The following is an 18,845-nucleotide window of genomic DNA, read 5'->3' as shown; positions in this document are numbered from 1 at the left end:
GGTTTACCTATGGATGCTTCTTATAAGTTATTATTCCAAAAGCAAATTTAGTGGAGAAACATGAAATGAAATCATGATCATCTCCAACAACTTATCTTTTTCAGGTAGAACAAGTGATGCGTTCCGTAAAATCTAATGAAGATAACAAGACTCGGGAACAAACAAGGCCAAACATGCAACTACGACTTGCAAGACCGACAAAGTAAACAATAAATATGTTTAGTAGGATGTGGAAGGTAAAGGCTATATCATGGCTGCATGATATCTAAGAGGATAGGAAGCTAGACTATACAACATGGTAATACCAAGGCTAGAATAAGAGAGGCAAAGGCATCAAAATAGGTAGCAAGGGGATGCTTGCTTCGCAAAATGTTGTGAAGGTAAAACAGGAGAACTTAACATCCCTCACATAAACTTCAAGTCGTATCCGAGAAAAAGCAAAGATCTAAAAGAAACAACAGATACAACACTTCCAACTACAACAAAAAATTCAACATTTATGCATGATGTGGAAAAGACGAAGCAATTCAAATTATCAAAATTAAGCGGAATTGGAATCTAGACAAACACAATTTGGTACGAGGCATTTTCCTGCCCTGCGCTCCCATTTTCGCTGCTAAACGGGCGAGAAATCACAAGCCACAAAATTCAAAATTCAAAAAGAAATAAGTCACAGTCACAGACTCACAGCGTTGCGCCCAGTTTACACAAGCATTACACTTGAATCAAATGTACACTTGGGGAAAGATAAAACAAAACAAAAAAATGTGAGACACGGAAGAAGAATATTTACCGGGAGATCACAGAATAAGATAGGAGGAAATTGAGTAATTGACATCATACATGCAAAAAGACACCGGCCGTGCGTGTACGGGCACCGGCACGACAGGGAGCTAGAGCTCGATCGATGAAGCTGGGTCCTCAGCGATGCGTGAGAGGTGCGGGTGCCACGACGCGGCGTGGCTACCGGTGCTCATGCGCCGGCGGTGCTGCTCCTTCCTGTTCGTCTCCGGCGACCTCAATCCCAACCGACCCTCGACGTCTGCGTCCGCGGCCGCGCTGCCTTCCGATTTGCTGCGGACGTGCTGCCGGTGTCGTCTCCGTTCCTCCTCAGCCGAGCCGGCACTCGTCCTCTTCGTCTTCTTCTTGGCATCGGCAGGCACGGATGCCGCCGGGATGAGGAAGTAGATCTCGCCGCGCTCGAGCTCGGCCTCCGGCGACACGATGATCACGATCCGCGGCACCCCCTGCTGCCTCGTGGACGCGCAGGGCCTGCTGAGCACGTGGTCCGGGTGTGCCGCCAGGACCTCGCCGGCGGACACGGCCCTGCCGTACTCGTCGACGCGACCGCTCAGGTGCACGATCCGGACCAGGTCCAGCGCGCCGCAGGGCAGCATGCACGCCAGGCAGCACCTCAGGCTGTTCCCCATTGACTCAGCTCAGAGTTGCTGCCTGCCTAGGCGCTTCTTCTTGTTAACTCCCTGTAGAAGATATCTCTGTTCGTGGCGTGATGTGACGATCGAGGACGCATATAAGGAGAGGTCTCGACAAGGTGGCCGAGAAGAATAATGGTCACCGTTTGGTGAGGTGCCAGAGTATTAAATCTAGCGACCGAGCCCCTAATCAAGATCGATCACTCATGTGTGTGTGAGCGTGTGTCGTCCTGGCCTTATCTAGATTCTTAACCAGTACTCACGCATCTAACATCTAACTAATTAATCAGTGCGTCAGGGAAGAGCAGCTAGCCCCCCATATTCCATGATTAGTATTTTTGAGCTAGAAATTGAGCTTATGTTTTTATTTATATTTCCCCTCGATCGACCGATCCATTGGTCTCAATAATGGAACAGCACACTGATGCGCACGTACAGCCATGCTGCCTTGCTGGACATCTTGGCTGTATACATGCATGGCCCATCTCATGAGTGCATGGTTGCAGCATGACTGCATGAGTGCTGCAAGCTAGTATGAATCCACAATTAGATATGGGAGTTTTGTTAGGCATGATTATTATATATAGTATTCAGCTGCTTTTGTTAATTGTTTATTCGTTTGGTTGTTCGATCCATGACGCATAAGTTACATCACCTATTTCGGCCGTTCCTAGGTCCGTTGAACATCCCTCTTTCGTCCCCTCTAAGGCGATCCAGGGGAAGACACCCTAGCATCATCAGGTCCTTTCCCATGTCCCTCCCCTCCGCCGCTGTTGCCGCTCCGTCCGCGGTGGCGGCAGGCCCTACTCGCAAAGGGGAGGGGGAATTCGACTGTACTCAAGCGGTAGAGCAAGGAAGATGGGTGGCATCCCTGCTTATTGCTAGGTGTTGGCGTTCGCGTCGATCGCAAGGGGGGGTGCCGTGATCGGTGCTCGAGGCGCACATCCTCGTACATCATTCGGTTGGGCATCAGGTAATCGCGGTGGTGGTGTGCAGGTAAGGACCAGCAGTTCTGGTTTGAATAACATCAGTTGATAGGGCGGTGGAATGGTGGAAGACGGTGATGAGGCCGGTGAGCAAGAAAGTGGGCGACAATTGTGGCGCCCGTTGCTTCTCCTTTCCCATCTGGTGACCCAAGATCGCATCGGCGATCCCATCCAATATAAACTAGGCATGCCGTTGCAAAAGCTTCTGGTTCTTAGCGGTGATGCGTCAGCTCTGTCGGGCCTTGTGGCACCGTCGCAAGACCTTGGTATGCTTGTGCTGCCCAAGGACGTCACCCCATTCATCCTGATCTGCCACGACATGCACCCTGGTTGTGGATGCATCACCGGCGCCATAGAAGGTTGTGTGCCCGGGTATGTGGTGTTTAGCAACCACATATTGTTGCCATCTTCGAAAAATCGGCACCTCTTGGCCCCTATTACAAGGTGTTGACGTGGGAAGTTAAGGTGGTCGTGCTTGAAGATCGGTTAGGCTCCAACGGTTTTATCTCGCATGCTCATGTTGAGTCGAGATTGCCTTTCCGCCTGTGGCTGTCCCGGAGAGTATCCGCTGATCATTGTGTGCATATGGTTGCAAAACCGTGCACATGATGAATGTGAGACGGACGATTGGTGAATTGCAGCAGATCGGCACGTGGGCGGCGACAGGGGATGACTTCGTTCTAGCTTGGTGGTGCTTTTTAAGCTCCGTGTCTATGTTTCTACGATGAAAACCTAAGTCTACCCTTCGCCTTTATTGGTTGTACCTGACAATAATGGTTCTATAGTTATGTCATTATGAAGATCGGACTGTTCGGGGTGAACAACATGGTTATGCGCGCACAATTACCTTTGAAGCCTCGTTTTAGAGAAACTGAGACGTAGTCTAGCATCGATCCATGTGTACCACCGTGGAAGGTTCCATCAACTAGCTACACTATATTGATAGACAGATGCAAAGCTCGATTAAGTGTCAGGGCCGGATAATTGTACTTGAACCGTCGTTTTGCTACCGCCGTACGCCCGTACCTTGTGTTTGTGGAAGAAGCTACACCAGCAGCCCAGCTCACCACGTAATTGACCTGGTCACTTTGAGGGTTGATGCTGGGATGGACGCGCATTTGGACAACCAAGGATATCAGCTCCGTCCCATATCACGATATCCGCTCGTCGGGCGTTTGTATTTTGCAGATATTTTTATGTAAAAGAAATATATATTAATATCATGGAGAGTTGGAGATACCAATTACATAAACAATGTAGTGCTTTAATGGCAATACGAATACACACAGCTAAAAGCGGGGGGGAAAAAAAAAGTCCAGCTACAGTGATCTATTCGTTGTAGAAGCGGCCCAAACACCACCAGATAGCACTAGAGATCCGTCTTCTCCAAAAGTGACACCTCAAAAAAGAGAACATTGCACAAACATCGTCATCGCTCTGATCATAGATAATAGGTTTCACCCAGGAAAACATCCGCACTCCAAAAATAATGTCTTCAACAAGATTATACTAGGCACAACTAATTATGGCTAGACCTTGAATTTTCACGCTGCAAGTTTAAACTCTAAATTTCTCATGTGCTTCCGTCCCTACTTGCCGATGCCGCTGCTCCAACTTTCTTTTGTTGAACGAGCCGCTGCTCCAACTCATGAATCACCAACCCAAAACCTCATCGCCACCAGGACTCAAACCACCATTACTAGTCCACAGACACCACCTTCCATGTCATTCTCCGCGACTAACTTCACCATGGAACTAAAGACATATCACATGGAAAACACCCAGATCAAGATATAGGGTTTCCACCACGCACCCACCCCGGCCCTGCACCTCGACCGCCGGTCATGGCGCCGTTGGGAGAGGACCTCTACCACCTCCCCGACCAGGGGCACCACCCTGATCGCTACACGACGTAGCGCCGGCCAACACTGCCCAAGCAGCCATGGCGGCCATCCCTGGAAACCACCACCCCAGACCACCTTCGGTCCCTGGGCCCGCTAGCTTGGCGAGTGCTGGTGGCAGGGAGCTTTGGTGGCGCGCGCAATGTTGCCCCCGGTGCCGCCCTAGGGTGCGACACACCAGGGGCTCGGCATTTTTTTTGCAGGTAGGGTGCATTTTCGTTAATGTTCTGAGTTGTGTTTTGGCACTTGGACGGACGATCTTGGAAGATTACTTGTTACTCCCTGATTGCCTGTACATGTACGTACAGTATTACTGCACTAGCTAGGTTCATTGTGTTCGTGTAAACGGGAACTGAGATGTAACCGTGAGTGCGTCGAGCTTACGCCTCGACATGTGTGCCAGGGGCCAACCAAACAAAAATTCACGAACGCGCGCATGTGCTGGCAATCCGCGTGGGTGTGGTGGAACAAGGGTCTGGATCCGATCACACCAGGTTGCGAGCCATCGACGCGCACGTGCATGGGTCCGTTTTTGTCCATGTCTGATGCACCTTCCTTGTCCACCAGTGGGTACGGCACGGTCGCACGGAGCAACCCAACATGTGTGCCTTGGCGTATTTACGTACCATACGACGGGAACACGTACACGTCGGCAACGATGGTGCTGTTCTAGCCTGATCGATATGCAGGGAACCTTCATCATACTATTATATTTTTTGGAAGAGTATTTGAAAGGATTTGAGGGGCTAGGTGAACACCAAACCGCTTTCATCCTCATTCCCCAAACAACCTGGAGGTGGGAATACGAGAAAAGTAAATAAGACGTAAAAGAGGCTAGCAGCTGGATGCGGCAAGTTGTTCGAGTACCTACGGTGGGATACTCCAAGGCCACGATCTAGTGGTCTGTCAACCTCCTGGCAGCCGACCATCTGGGAGGTCCTTCAACTCTGGCCGAAGCAGCGGTGGAGGTAGGATCCAGACATTGGGGAGGCCAGAATTTTTTTTCCAATTAGAAGGACTAGGATTTTTTTTTCAAGTAGCAGGGTGTGGATTTTTTTTTTCTCAAACAGGAGGATCAGGTGGAATAACAACAATGTTTTCGTGACAATATATGGCAATACTGTTTGGTGATAAGTGCTGGCTAGTTGACAAGATGTTTTTTTCTTTGTTAAGAGGGCCTGGGAGTACGTGACTGGATGTAATCTTATGTGCCTTAGAATTGGAAGATAAATTTACTACACCGTATACACTCACCTGACTTAACAAAACAATTAACAGGCCTGCCTCCAGCCGAGGCCCATGCAATCAAGTAGTGCTTCCTCGGTTCCTCTAGCAGCGAAATGACCCCCTCACCTCTGCATCTATGGCCAACGCTAACGACGGGTGAGAAACCTTGAGAATGAACTAAGCTTATATATATATCTTCCTGGGAAGCTGTGGCATACGCGTAGCATTTTAAAATTTAAATTGCCTTAAACTGTGTGTGAGAATCTGAGAGAGGTTGTGTGGTGCTGCACGGTAAGACAATTATGTGGCGCAACCTCTAAAGCTCTTGGATTGATTTTCGAGATTTCCAGTAAACCCGTAGAGATATTTGGAACTTGAGTTTGGGATCAATTTCGATCGACGTTGCAACGACAGAATGTGCAAATCATGCCACGTCCTAGCTAGTTGATACTAAGATGTCTCGTTGCTAGCTAGCCCCTGCAGGCAACAAAGGGGGGAAATGGAATTTGAGGACTGAAATCGATTTCTTGATGCTACGACAGAATGTGCAAATCAATTTCTTAATTATGCTGAAATCGACTCGGGTTCGGTCCAACGCTATAGAGGGTTACTCAATTAAGGTCTCCTCGTCCAACTCGGAAATAAATTCAGGACTTTGCTCTCCAGGCTAGGTAGTTATAAATATGCCACGAGGGTCGTCGTGTTCGTTCCGCGACAGGACCATGGAGTCAATTGCAAAGGAGATTGTGCGTGAGATATTGTTGAAGCTGCGGACGTGGGACGTTGGGCGATGCCGCTGCGTCTGCAGGCAATGGCACAGCATCCTGACGGACGCCTCCTTCGTCGACCAGCATGTCCAAGCCGCCCATGTCGTCTCCGGCTCTGGTGCCGAGGCGTTGGCCGTCACGGAGATACGCGGGCGCGGCATTGGGCTTGACATGGTCGTCCTTAGTGCCTCATCGGCGAAGCCCATCTGCCGGGTCACTGACTTGGCTCCCGATTACCACTGTGCCAGCGCCTGCAACGGCTTCCTCCTCCTCACATCAGATGATGGAAAATGGCCGGTGTTCGTGTGTAACCCTATCACCGGCGAGAAGCTGAAAATTCCAGCGCCACCCAAGATCAAGATCACCTTCTGCGAAACGTACGCCATGGGGTTCAGCCCGTCCACCCGGCAGTACAAGGTGTTCCGCCTCGCCTCCGAGAAACCTGTATATTGGGAGGAGACATTGTACAGCTATTTGGATGTGTACACCTTGGGCGACGATGCCGGATCATGGCGGCAGCACCCACAAATGTTCTTGAATCGCGCACTATACGACCACTATTCCCCGCCACCTGCCCTCGTGGATGGCAAGCTCTATGTGCTGACGGAACACCGGGATCGCGAGGTGCCTCACATGATGCTGGTGATCGACGTGGCGAGCGAGGCGCACTACACCTACCGCCTCCCCCTGCTGGAGGAGTTCACAAGGGAGGTCGAGGCAGAGGTGCATCTCTTTGAGATGTGGGGGCGGTTGTACGTTGCCGTACACTTTATTGGCCAGCATCTTCTCCACTTCTGGGTCATGCCGCCATGGACGAACGACGGGATGTTACATGTCAGGTGGGAACTATGCTACACCTTCTATGTGGATGATGATGACATTCGCAAAAGTCATCTACGGAAGAGGAGCCCCTGGCATGATGCCCGTGACGGGATGCTTTGCTATAGACTAGGTGACTGTCTCTACAAGTACAACACTACCAAGGACGACCAACGGAAGAAGAAGAAGCAGGCTGGTGGTTTCTCAGAATGGGACCACCGGATCCAGCTTCCTGTGGCCCCTTTACCAACCAAGCAGCGGTGTAACTTCTATGGCGGTTACCGTTATCAGAGAAGACAAAGAGCAAGACCAATTTGAGCACGGCTTGATACATGCTTTGCGATGCAAACAATTGTTCGAGCGGTGCTCTACGTGCCCACCCAATCGCAGTGACCATCCAATACGAGGTGTCAAGAGGGATCATGTCATGGACCCACCTATTGCCTATACCGCTCAAGCACGGAAGAAACAAGAGCTGGAGATTCTCAAGAGCGGATCAGCGGATCAACGAGATCAATTGCGACGATCAAAGAGGGAGCTAACGAGGACAACTCGATTCAGTGGGCCTGAGTGGACAGCGTGATCGTACGGCGTCCAGACATTGACATGCATGAAGGCGGTGAAGCAACTGACCATCTACGAGAAACCACCAGCGCGTCCCGGCATGGTTCTGTTATTTAGAGCATCTTCACGGACGGTCTCTATAGCAGTCCTGATAGAGATTTAGGGGCCGGCGTTGTTTTTGAGCTCACATGGGCAGCGTCCCAAGAATGCCACTTTCTCGGATTTTTTAAGGACATGCATTGTAGATAGGTTTCCAAACATTTATTCACCCTCTCACTTTGGCCATTTGTCTAAGGGTAAAGGGTGGTAGGATGTGTACTCATGTGTAGCTTAATTCCTAGTGCCTTGGAAAGATCTTGACATAAATGGATTGTAAATATTGTGCCCATGTTTGTGACAATCGCCAAGGGGATGCAGTGCAGTTTGAATATATTGTCAGTAAATGATTTTGCCACAATCTTGACTGTAATTAGATGCTCCAGGGCAATAAAGTTTGCATACTTTGTGAATCTTTGGAAGGCTGGAGCCCCGCTGGTTCACAAATTGCACCTCTGATTCTCCATGCAATGCAGATTGTGGACGACTGATAGGCTTCAGTGAAGAGGCTTGCAACACCCAAGTGCTCGTGCCCTCTGCTGCCAAGAGCCGGAGACGGCAGTGTTCCTTCTCACGCGAGATTTGGTAGACCCTGCTCCTGAAGTACATGCTTCACCGCCTAACTACGGAGGCGTCGGCGGATTTCAATTCGTGGTGGAGCTCTATGGGGGAGAGTGCCCTCCCTCGCTCCGGCAAGAGCTGAACGCGCTCGTAATTCTCGTGGCTAGGCGACTGTGGCTGGAGAGGAACAACCGAGTTTTTTACAAGTTTGCAATGCTGCCTGGGGAGGTTTTCCGAATGATTTCTGAAGAATTCGAGCAGCGGAAGAAAGCGGGGTTGTGTGGGTTATCAGGAGATAGCTAGATCTCTATGCCGTCAGTGGAGTGAGACCTGATCGCATGTGATCGGTCTTAGGACCATAATCTTGTAATCAACTCTCTTTCTATCTTAACATGGAAGACATGCAAGCCTTTTGCATGTTCTTGAAAAAAAAACTAGGTCCATGCTAGTATGAGTCCAAGCCATGTCATGAATTGGTAAGGGTTGGATTTTCCCGCATCAATTGATGTGTTCTGGTTTATATATTTGGCATATTGGCTGAACTGTGCCATTTCCTGCCTCATAGATGGCCAATAGAAAATAAGATGCAATCTTTGGTATGTAGCCCTTTCACCTGAGTGTCCACCTAGCTCAAAGGAGTGAAATGTTGGTATGGGTTTGGTTTTAATTGCTGGATCTGCAAAAAAGGTAACTATTCTGGTGTTGCATCTTAGTATTCCATGCCTGAGTGTGTAAGTTGGTTTACTATTTGGGTCAAGTGCCTGTTTTGCAAGGAGGGATTTGCATTTGTCATCTGTTTCATAACGTTGTACTACTTCAGTTATCCAAGATGGCTATTTTTTTAATGATAGCAGGAGAACTCTGAACTGCTCAGTTTATTGGAGGAAAATCGGGCGAAAACCTTTACATCAACCGCAACACGGCTAGACATACAGAGCGCCAGGAAGGCCAGCAACGACGCAAACAGAGAAGCTTCAGTTTTACTATCGAGAGGGCATCTGCAACTCTGATTTCTTTGTCTCTCTTACATTTCCACAGTATAGTTAAATCCTAGTAACTTGGCCATATGATGAGGTAATTCTGGATAAAAACCACTCAAAGCTTAACAAAATCGTAGATCTATCTGTTATCACCAGAATTTGACCGGATCAGAGGTGGGCCGTAATTAAGATGGGCTTAAAGAATATACATGGAAGATATACATGAAGCGGCCTTGTACACGAAGTTTGGGCTAATTTGCCCTTGTATCTGTAAGCATAGTAGGATACGTGTCGGTTAGTTAGAGTTTGGCTCGTGCACGGTTGGGATTATTCCCACGTTAGAAAGTCTACGGACTATAAATATGTATCTAGGGTTATTGAGAAAAACAACAATCACGTTCATCACAAACCAATCTAGGCGCATCGCCAACCCCTTTGTTTCGAGGGTTTCTTCCGGGTAAGCATCATGCTGCTATCTTGCGATCTAGGCAGTATACGTTTATTCGTCGTTCATGCGTTGCTCGTGCTGAAGCCTTGTTGATGGCGAGCAACGTAGTTATCGTAGATGTGTTAGGGTTAGCATTGTTTTACCGCGATACATGCTTTTGTCCATGCAACCCTTAAACGTCTAGCCGCCCTTACACCTATCTTAGGCGTAGGGGCGGCACCTTGCTTGATCCATGTTTAGTAGATCCGATCTGTTATAATTGCTCCTTGTTCTTCAAGGATTAGTTTAATATCTGCATAGTTAGGCCTTGCAAACGGGTTGAAGGATCCGAGTAGCACGTAGGGTATAGTTTGCTAGCCCTAGACAAGACGTTCCGGGGATCAACTTCGTGTTGGTTTTTAGGCTTTGTCTAGGGTTGGTTTATTATCACCGTGCGTGGCTGCCAGGCTCAATCACGCGTAGGACGTTCCGATTATGTGGTGAAAACTGATACGTCTCCGACGTATCGATAATTTCTTATGTTCCATGCCACATTATTGATGTTATCTACATGTTTTATGCACACTTTATGTCATATTCGTGCATTTTCTGGAACTAACCTATTAACAAGATGCCGAAGTGCCAGTTGCTGTTTTTGCTTTCAGAAATCCTAGTAAGGAAATATTCTCGGAATCGGACGAAATCAAAGCCCAGTGGCCTATTTTCTCACGAAGCTTCCAGAAGTCCAAAGGAGAGACGAAGAGGGGCCACGGAGGGGCCACACTATAGGGCGGCGCGGCCCCCCCCTTGGCCGCGCGGCCCTGTGGTGTGGGGCCCCCGTGCCGCCTCTTGACCTGCCCTTTCGCCTATAAAAAGTCTCCGTGACGAAAACCCCGGTACCGAGAACCACGATACGGAAAACCTTCCCGGAGACGCCGCCGCCGCCGATCCCATCTCGGGGGATCCGAGGAGATCGCCTCCGGCACCCTGCCGGAGAGGGGAATCATCTCCCGGAGGACTCTACGCCGCCATGGTCGCCTCCGGTGTGATGTGTGAGTAGTCTACCCCTGGACTATGGGTCCATAGCGGTAGCTAGATGGTTGTCTTCTCCCCATTGTGCTATCATTGTCGGATCTTGTGAGCTGCCTAACATGATCAAGATCATCTATCCGTAATTCTATATGTTGCGTTTGTTGGGATCCGATGAATAGAGAATACTTGTTATGTTGATTATCAAAGCTATGCTTATGTGTTGTTTATGATCTTGCATGCTCTCCGTTATTAGTAGATGCTACGGCCAAGTTGATGCTAGTAACTCCAAGAGGGAGTATTTATGCTCGATAGTGGGTTCATGCCTGCGTGAATACGGAGGAGTGACAAGAACCACTAAGGTTATGGATGTGCTGTTGCCACTAGGGATAAAACATTAGTGCTATGTTCAAGGATGTAGTCACTAGTTACATTACGCGCAATACTTAATGCAATTGTACATTGTTAGCAACTTAATACTGGAGGGGTTCGGATGATAACTCGAAGGTGGACTTTTTAGGCATAGATGCGGTTGGATGGCGGTCTATGTACTTTGTCGTAATGCCCAATTAAATCTCACTATACTCATCATGATATGTATGTGCATGGTCATGCTCTCTTTATTTGTCAATTGCCCAAGCTGTAATTTGTTCACCCAACATGCTGTTCGTCTTATGGGAGAGACACCTCTAGTGAACTGTGGACCCCGGTCCAATTCTCTTTCCTGAAATACAATCTCCTGCAATACTTGTTCTACTGTTTTCTGCAAACAATCATCTTCCACACAATACGGTTAATCCTTTGTTACAGCAAGCCGGTGAGATTGACAACCTCACTGTTTCGTTGGGGCAAAGTACTTTGGTTGTGTTGTGCAGGTTCCACGTTGGCGCCGGAATCTCCGGTGTTGCGCCGCACTACATCCCGCCGCCATCAACCTTCAACGTGCTTCTTGGCTCCTCCTGGTTCGATAAACCTTGGTTTCTTTTCGAGGGAAAACTTGCTGCTGTGCGCATCATACCTTCCTCTTGGGGTTCCCAACGAACGTGTGAGTTACACGCCATCAAGCATATTTTACAGCGCCGTTGCCGGGGAGATCAAGACACGCTGCAAGGGGAGTCTCCACTTCTCAATCTCTTTACTTTGTTTTTGTCTTGCTTATTTTTATTTACTACTTTGTTTGCTGCACTAAATTAAAATACAAAAAAATTAGTTGCTAGCTTTACTTTATTTACTATCTTGTTTGCACTCTATATCAAAAACCACAAAAAAATTAGTTACTTGCATTTACTTTACTTAATATCATGCATGTTTTTATTTCACTAGTTAAGCATAATGGAAAACAACAAAAATATGAGAGACCTTTATGAACTTTATCTTAAATTAGGACATGATGTGTTTGAAGAGAGAATTAAAAAACCCATGGAACTTTATATGCATGCTAATGGGAATGTTATTACTATGAATGCTTTGAACACCATTGTTGCTAATGCTATGGAAAATTCTAAGCTTGGGGAAGCTGGCTCTGATGAGCATGATCTTTTTAGTCCCCCAAGCATTGAGGAGAAAATTTTCTTTTATGATTACAATATGCCTCCTATATATGATGATAGCCACTTTGTTGAATTTGCTCCCACTACAACTAATAAAATTGATTATGCTTATGTTGGGAGTAGTAATAATTTTATGCATGAGACTCATGATAAGAATGCTTTATGTGATAGTTATATTGTTGAGTTTGCTCATGATACTACTGAAAGTTATTATGAGAGAGGAAAATATGGTTGTAGAAATTTTCATGTTACTAAAACACCTCTGTATGTGCTGAAATTTTTGAAGCTACACTTGTTCTATCTTCCTATGCTTGTTACTTTGCTATTCATGAACTTGTTTATTTACAAGATTCCTTTGCATAGGAAGCATGTTAGACTTAAATGTGTTTTGAATTTGCCTCTTGATGCTCTCTTTTGCTTCACATACTATTTCTTGCGAGTGCATCATTAAAACTGCTGAGCCCATCTTGATGGCTATAAAGAAAGAACTTCTTGGGAGATAACCCATGTGTTATTTTGCTACAGTACTTTGTTTTTATTTTGTGTCTTCGAAGTTGTTTACTACTGTAGCAACCTCTCCTTATCTTAGTTTTGTGTTTTGTTGTGCCAAGTTAAGCCGTTGATAGAAAAGTAAGTACTAGATTTGGATTACTGCGCAGTTCCAGATTTCTTTGCTGTCACGAATCTGGGCAAAATCCCCCTGTAGGTAACTCAGAAAATTATGCCAATTTACGTGAGTGATCCTCAGATATGTACGCAACTTTCATTCAATTTGAGCATTTTCATTTGAGCAAGTCTGGTGCCATTTTAAAATTCGTCAATACGAACTGTTCTGTTTTGACAGATTCTGCCTTTTATTTCGCATTGCCTCTTTCGCTATGTTGGATGAATTTCTTTGATCCATTAATGTCCAGTAGCATTATGCAATGTCCAGAAGTGTTAAGAATGATTGTGTCACCTCTGAATATGTCAATTTATAATGTGCACTAACCCTCTAATGAGTTGTTTCGAGTTTGGTGTGGAGGAAGTTTTCAAGGATCAAGAGAGGAGTATGATGCAACATGATCAAGGAGAGTGAAAGCTCTAAGCTTGGGGATGCACCCGGTGGTTCACCCCTGCATATATCAAGAAGACTCAAGCGTCTAAGCTTGGGGATGCCCAAGGCATCCCCTTCTTCATCGACAACATTATCAGGTTCCTCCCCTGAAACTATATTTTTATTCCATCACATCTTATGTGCTTTTTCTTGGAGCGTCGGTTTGTTTTTGTTTTTGTTTTGTTTGAATAAAATGGATCCTAGCATTCACTTTATGGGAGAGAGACACGCTCCGCTGTAGCATATGGACAAGTATGTCCTTGGTTTCTACTCATAGTATTCATGGCGAAGTTTCTCCTTCGTTAAATTGTTATATGGTTGGAATTGGAAAATGATACATGTAGTAATTGCTATAAATGTCTTGGGTAATGTGATACTTGGCAATTGTTGTGCTCATGATTAAGCTCTTGCATCATATGCTTTGCACCCATTAATGAAGAAATACATAGAGCATGCTAAAATTTGGTTTGCATATTTGGTTTCTCTAAGGTCTAGATAATTTCTAGTATTGAGTTTGAACAACAAGGAAGACGGTGTAGAGTCTTATAATGTTTTCAATATGTCTTTTATGTGAGTTTTGCTGCACCGGTTCATCCTTGTGTTTGTTTCAAATAAGCCTTGCTAGCCTAAACCTTGTATCGAGAGGGAATACTTCTCATGCATCCAAAATACTTGAGCCAACCACTATGCCATTTGTGTCCACCATACCTACCTACTACATGGTATTTTCCGCCATTCCAAAGTAAATTGCTTGAGTGCTACCTTTAAAATTCCATCATTCACCTTTGCAATATATAGCTCATGGGACAAATAGCTTTAAACTATTGTGGTATTGAATATGTAATTATGCACTTTATCTCTTATTAAGTTGCTTGTTGTGCGATAACCATGTTTACTGGGGACGCCATCAACTACTCTTTGCTGAATATCATGTGAGTTGCTATGCATGTTCGTCTTGTCTGAAGTAAGAGAGATCTACCACCATAGGGTTAAGCATGCATATGTTAGAGAAGAACATTGGGCCGCTAACTAAAGCCATGTTCCATGGTGGAAGTTTCAGTTTTGGACAACAATCCTCAAATCTCAAATGAGAAAATTATTAATTGTTGTTATATGCTTATGCATAAAAGAGGAGTCCATTATCCGTTGTCTATGTTGTCCCGGTATGGATGTCTAAGTTGAAGAATAATCAATAGCGAGAAATCCAATGCGAGCTTTCTCCTTAGACCTTTGTACGGAGCGGCATAGAGGTACCCCTTTGTGACACTTGGTAAAAACAATGCATTGTGATGATCCGGTAGTCCAAGCTAATTAGGACAAGGTGCGGGCACTATTAGTATACTATGCATGAGGCTTGCAACTTGTAAGATATAATTTACATGATACATATGCTTTATTACTACCGTTGACAAAATTGTTTCATGTTTTCAAAATCAAAGCTCTAGCACAAATATAGCAATCGATGCTTTTCCTCTATGGAGGACCATTCTTTTACTTTCAATGTTGAGTCAGTTCACCTATTTCTCTCCACCTCAAGAAGCAAACACTTGTGTGAACTATGCATTGATTCCTACATACTTGCTTATTGCACTTATTATATTACTCTATGTTGACAATATCCATGAGATATACATGTTACAAGTTGAAAGCAACTCGCTGAAACTTAATCTTCTTTTGTGTTGCTTCAATACCTTTACTTTGAATTATTGCTTTATGAGTTAACTCTTATGCAAGACTTATTGATGCTTGTCTTGAAGTGCTATTCATGAAAAGTCTTTGCTATATGATTCACTTGTTTACTCATGTCATATACATTGTTTTGATCGCTGCATTCACTACATATGCTTTACAAATAGTATGATCAAGATTATGATGGCATGTCACTCCGAAATTATCCGTGTTATCGTTTTACCCGCTCGGGACGAGCGGAACTAAGCTTGGGGATGCTGATACGTCTCCGACGTATCGATAATTTCTTATGTTCCATGCCACATTATTGATGTTATCTACATGTTTTATGCACACTTTATGTCATATTCGTGCATTTTCCGGAACTAACCTATTAACAAGATGCCGAAGTGCCGATTCTTGTTTTCTGCTGTTTTTGGTTTCGGAAATCCTAGTAAGGAAATATTCTCGGAATCGGACGAAATCAAAGCCCGGGGCCTATTTTCTCACGAAGCTTCCGAAGTCCGAAGGAGAGACGAAGAGGGGCCACGGAGGGGCCACACTATAGGGCGGCGCGGCCCCCTTGGCCACGCGGCCCCGTGGTGTGGGGCCCCCGTGCCGCCTCTTGACCTGCCCTTTCGCCTATAAAAAGTCTCCGTGACGAAAACCCCGGCATCGAGAACCACGATACGGAAAACCTTCCGGAGACGCGCCGCCGCCGATCCCATCTCGGGGGATCCGAGAGATCGCCTCCGGCACCCCGCCGGAGAGGGGAATCATCTCCCGGAGGACTCTACGCCGCCATGGTCGCCTCCGGTGTGATGTGTGAGTAGTCTACCCCTGGACTATGGGTCCATAGCAGTAGCTAGATGGTTGTCTTCTCCCCATTGTGCTATCATTGTCGGATCTTGTGAGCTGCCTAACATGATCAAGATCATCTATCCGTAATTCTATATGTTGCGTTTGTTGGGATCCGATGAATAGAGAATACTTGTTATGTTGATTATCAAAGCTATGCTTATGTGTTGTTTATGATCTTGCATGCTCTCCGTTATTAGTAGATGCTCCGGCCAAGTTGATGCTAGTAACTCCAAGAGGGAGTATTTATGCTCGATAGTGGGTTCATGCCTCCGTGAATCTGGAGGAGTGACAAGAACCACTAAGGTTATGGATGTCTTGTTGCCACTAGGGATAAAACATTAGTGCTATGTTCAAGGATGTAGTCACTAGTTACATTACGCGCAATACTTAATGCAATTGTCTATTGTTAGCAACTTAATACCGGAGAGGGTTCGGATGATAACCCGAAGGTGGACTTTTTAGGCATAGATGCGGTTGGATGGCGGTCTATGTACTTTGTCGTAATGCCCAATTAAATCTCACTATACTCATCATGATATGTATGTGCATGGTCATGCTCTCTTTATTTGTCAATTGCCCAACCGTAATTTGTTCACCCAACATGCTTGTTCGTCTTATGGGAGAGACACCTCTAGTGAACTGTGGACCCCGGTCCAATTCTCTTTCATCGAAATACAATCTCATCGCAATACTGTTCTCATCGTTTTCTGCAAACAATCATCTTCCACACAATACGGTTAATCCTTTGTTACGAGCAAGTCCGGTGAGATTGACAACCTCACCGTTTCGTTGGGGCAAAGTACTTTGGTTGTGTTGTGCAGGTTTCACGTTGGCGCCGGAATCTCCGGTGTTGCGCCGCACTACATCCCGCCGCCATCAACCTTCAACGTGCTTCTTGGCTCCTCCTGGTTCGATAAACCTTGGTTTCTTTCTGAGGGAAAACTTGCTGCTGTGCGCATCATACCTTCCTCTTGGGGTTCCCAACGAACGTGTGAGTTACACGCCATCAAAAACCCTAAATCGTCGTAGGTCGTTTTAGCTTTATATTGATCAAGCAGGACCACCATGATCGTAGACCTCATACGAACCATGGGTGGATCGGCTCCTTGAGCCGATTCACAGGACAACCTGAGAGCCGATCGAGGCTCGTATTTAATGTTTACGTGTATGCCATGCGAGAAACTAAGCGAAGCAAATCCATCACCTTCCCGACCGGTATAGGTCGGGTGGCACGCCCTTGCACCAGCATCGGGACGTGTGTACCAGGAGCTTTGCGGGCCATCGCTCGGAGGGACCAGGGCCAGCCGCAGCTCTAGGTTGTTCCCGGCTCTTCGTGTTGCCAGCCGTTGCTCGCCGGTGGGTTTCGGACGCCAACACATTCTGGCACGCCGGTGGGACAGTCTTCGACGTCAACTGCATCGCCATCTACATCTGAGATGGCAGAAGGCACTCCAGTCACGTACGAGGATCTGACTGAGGAGCTCAAGAAGAAGTATGACGAGGTCAAAGCTATCCTCGAAGCCGACCTCATCGGCTCTTTCCAGAGGACCCGCTCACACGGCATCAGGTGGAAAGGGTTCTCGCCTGAAGGCGCGCTCGATGGAGTGGACCTGTCTACCCCTTCGAAGAACGCACCAGTGTCTCGCGTCGGAGATTAATTTCATGGTAGCGCATTCGCTACACCGCCATTCTGAGAACCTGGTGAACACTTTGGAGTGTGTCGCCCTTCGGGTGATCCAGGAAATCATGAGGCATCAGTACTCTCCGTCAGGACCTGCTCTAGGGACTCACCAAGGAGAGATACCACTCCAGTCCCGACCGCCGCTGCCGTTCACGTTGGCAGCACCAGAAGTGCCGAGCTCACCGCATTCGTCGTCCACAAGATCGGTGGTGACCCTAGTGATTACCAGTTCTTGTATGAGGCGCCTAAGGAGATCCCTCACGGGTACACGTGCACATACGTGCCAGACTGCAGTAACTGGGCACTCACAAATCAGACTGCAACAGCAGGGATTTCTGGAACAACAGGAGGAGCTTCTGGATCAGATCTTGAGAAGCAGACGTGGCTAGCCAAGTATACCACTCCGACGAACCTCCAGAGCTCAACTCCCGCAGCTGGCTCAGATCGTGAGAAGCAGACGTGGCTAGCTAATTATGCCACTCCAACAAACCTCCAAAGCTCAACTCCTGCAGCTAGTTCAGAGCTTGAGAAGCAAGCGTGGCTGGCTAAGTACGCCACTCCAGCGAATCTTCAGAGCTCGACTCCTGCAGCCAGCACCGCGGATCAGACCAGTACAATCTTGAGAGACAAGTTCGGCATGGTGCCGAAAAGGAGGGCAATCGGCTATTCCAAGCCGTACCCCAACGAGTACGATTTGATCCCACTACCACCCAAATATCGGCTCCCTGAATTCTCCAAGTTTAGTGGGTCAGATGGCTCCAGCTCAATCGAGCATGTGAGCCAATATTTGGCGCAGCTGGGCACGATCTCAGCATCAGATGAACTACGTGTGAGGTTCTTCGCGCAGTCCCTCACAGGATCGGCTTTCGGGTGGTACACCACGCTGCCACCAGATTCAATCCGGACTTGGAAGCAGATGGAAGAGCAGTTCCACATGCAGTATCACTCAGAGGCTTCCGAGGCTGGCATTGCCGATCTAGCACAAGTACGGCGAAGCGCGGAGAAACAAGTGTCGAATACATCCAGCCGCTTCGAGGCCATCGAGAACCGATGCTATTCGGCTCGTTTGACCGAAAACGAAGCGAGTCGAGTTGGCGGTGGTGGGTCTCGCATCGCCGATCAAGGACATGGCTTCCCAAGCAGATTACCCTTCACTGGCGCACATGGTTCAGAAACTGTCATTATATGAACAGCGCCAC

The 18,845-nt window shown here is 47.1% G+C and overlaps 1 protein-coding gene across 1 annotated transcript; it reads right to left on the bottom strand.

Moving 5' to 3' along the window:
- Positions 1-893: 893 nt before the first annotated feature.
- On the bottom strand, positions 894-1,430 carry LOC124664679. Its single transcript, XM_047202142.1, has one exon. It carries the CDS (start codon positions 1,428-1,430, stop codon positions 894-896), a length of 537 nt encoding a protein of 178 aa, XP_047058098.1.
- Positions 1,431-18,845: the final 17,415 nt, after the last annotated feature.

Source organism: Lolium rigidum, chromosome 6 (assembly GCF_022539505.1).
Source record: "Lolium rigidum isolate FL_2022 chromosome 6, APGP_CSIRO_Lrig_0.1, whole genome shotgun sequence".
Lineage (NCBI taxonomy): Eukaryota > Viridiplantae > Streptophyta > Magnoliopsida > Poales > Poaceae > Lolium > Lolium rigidum.
This window is presented reverse-complemented; position numbering and strand designations above follow the sequence as displayed.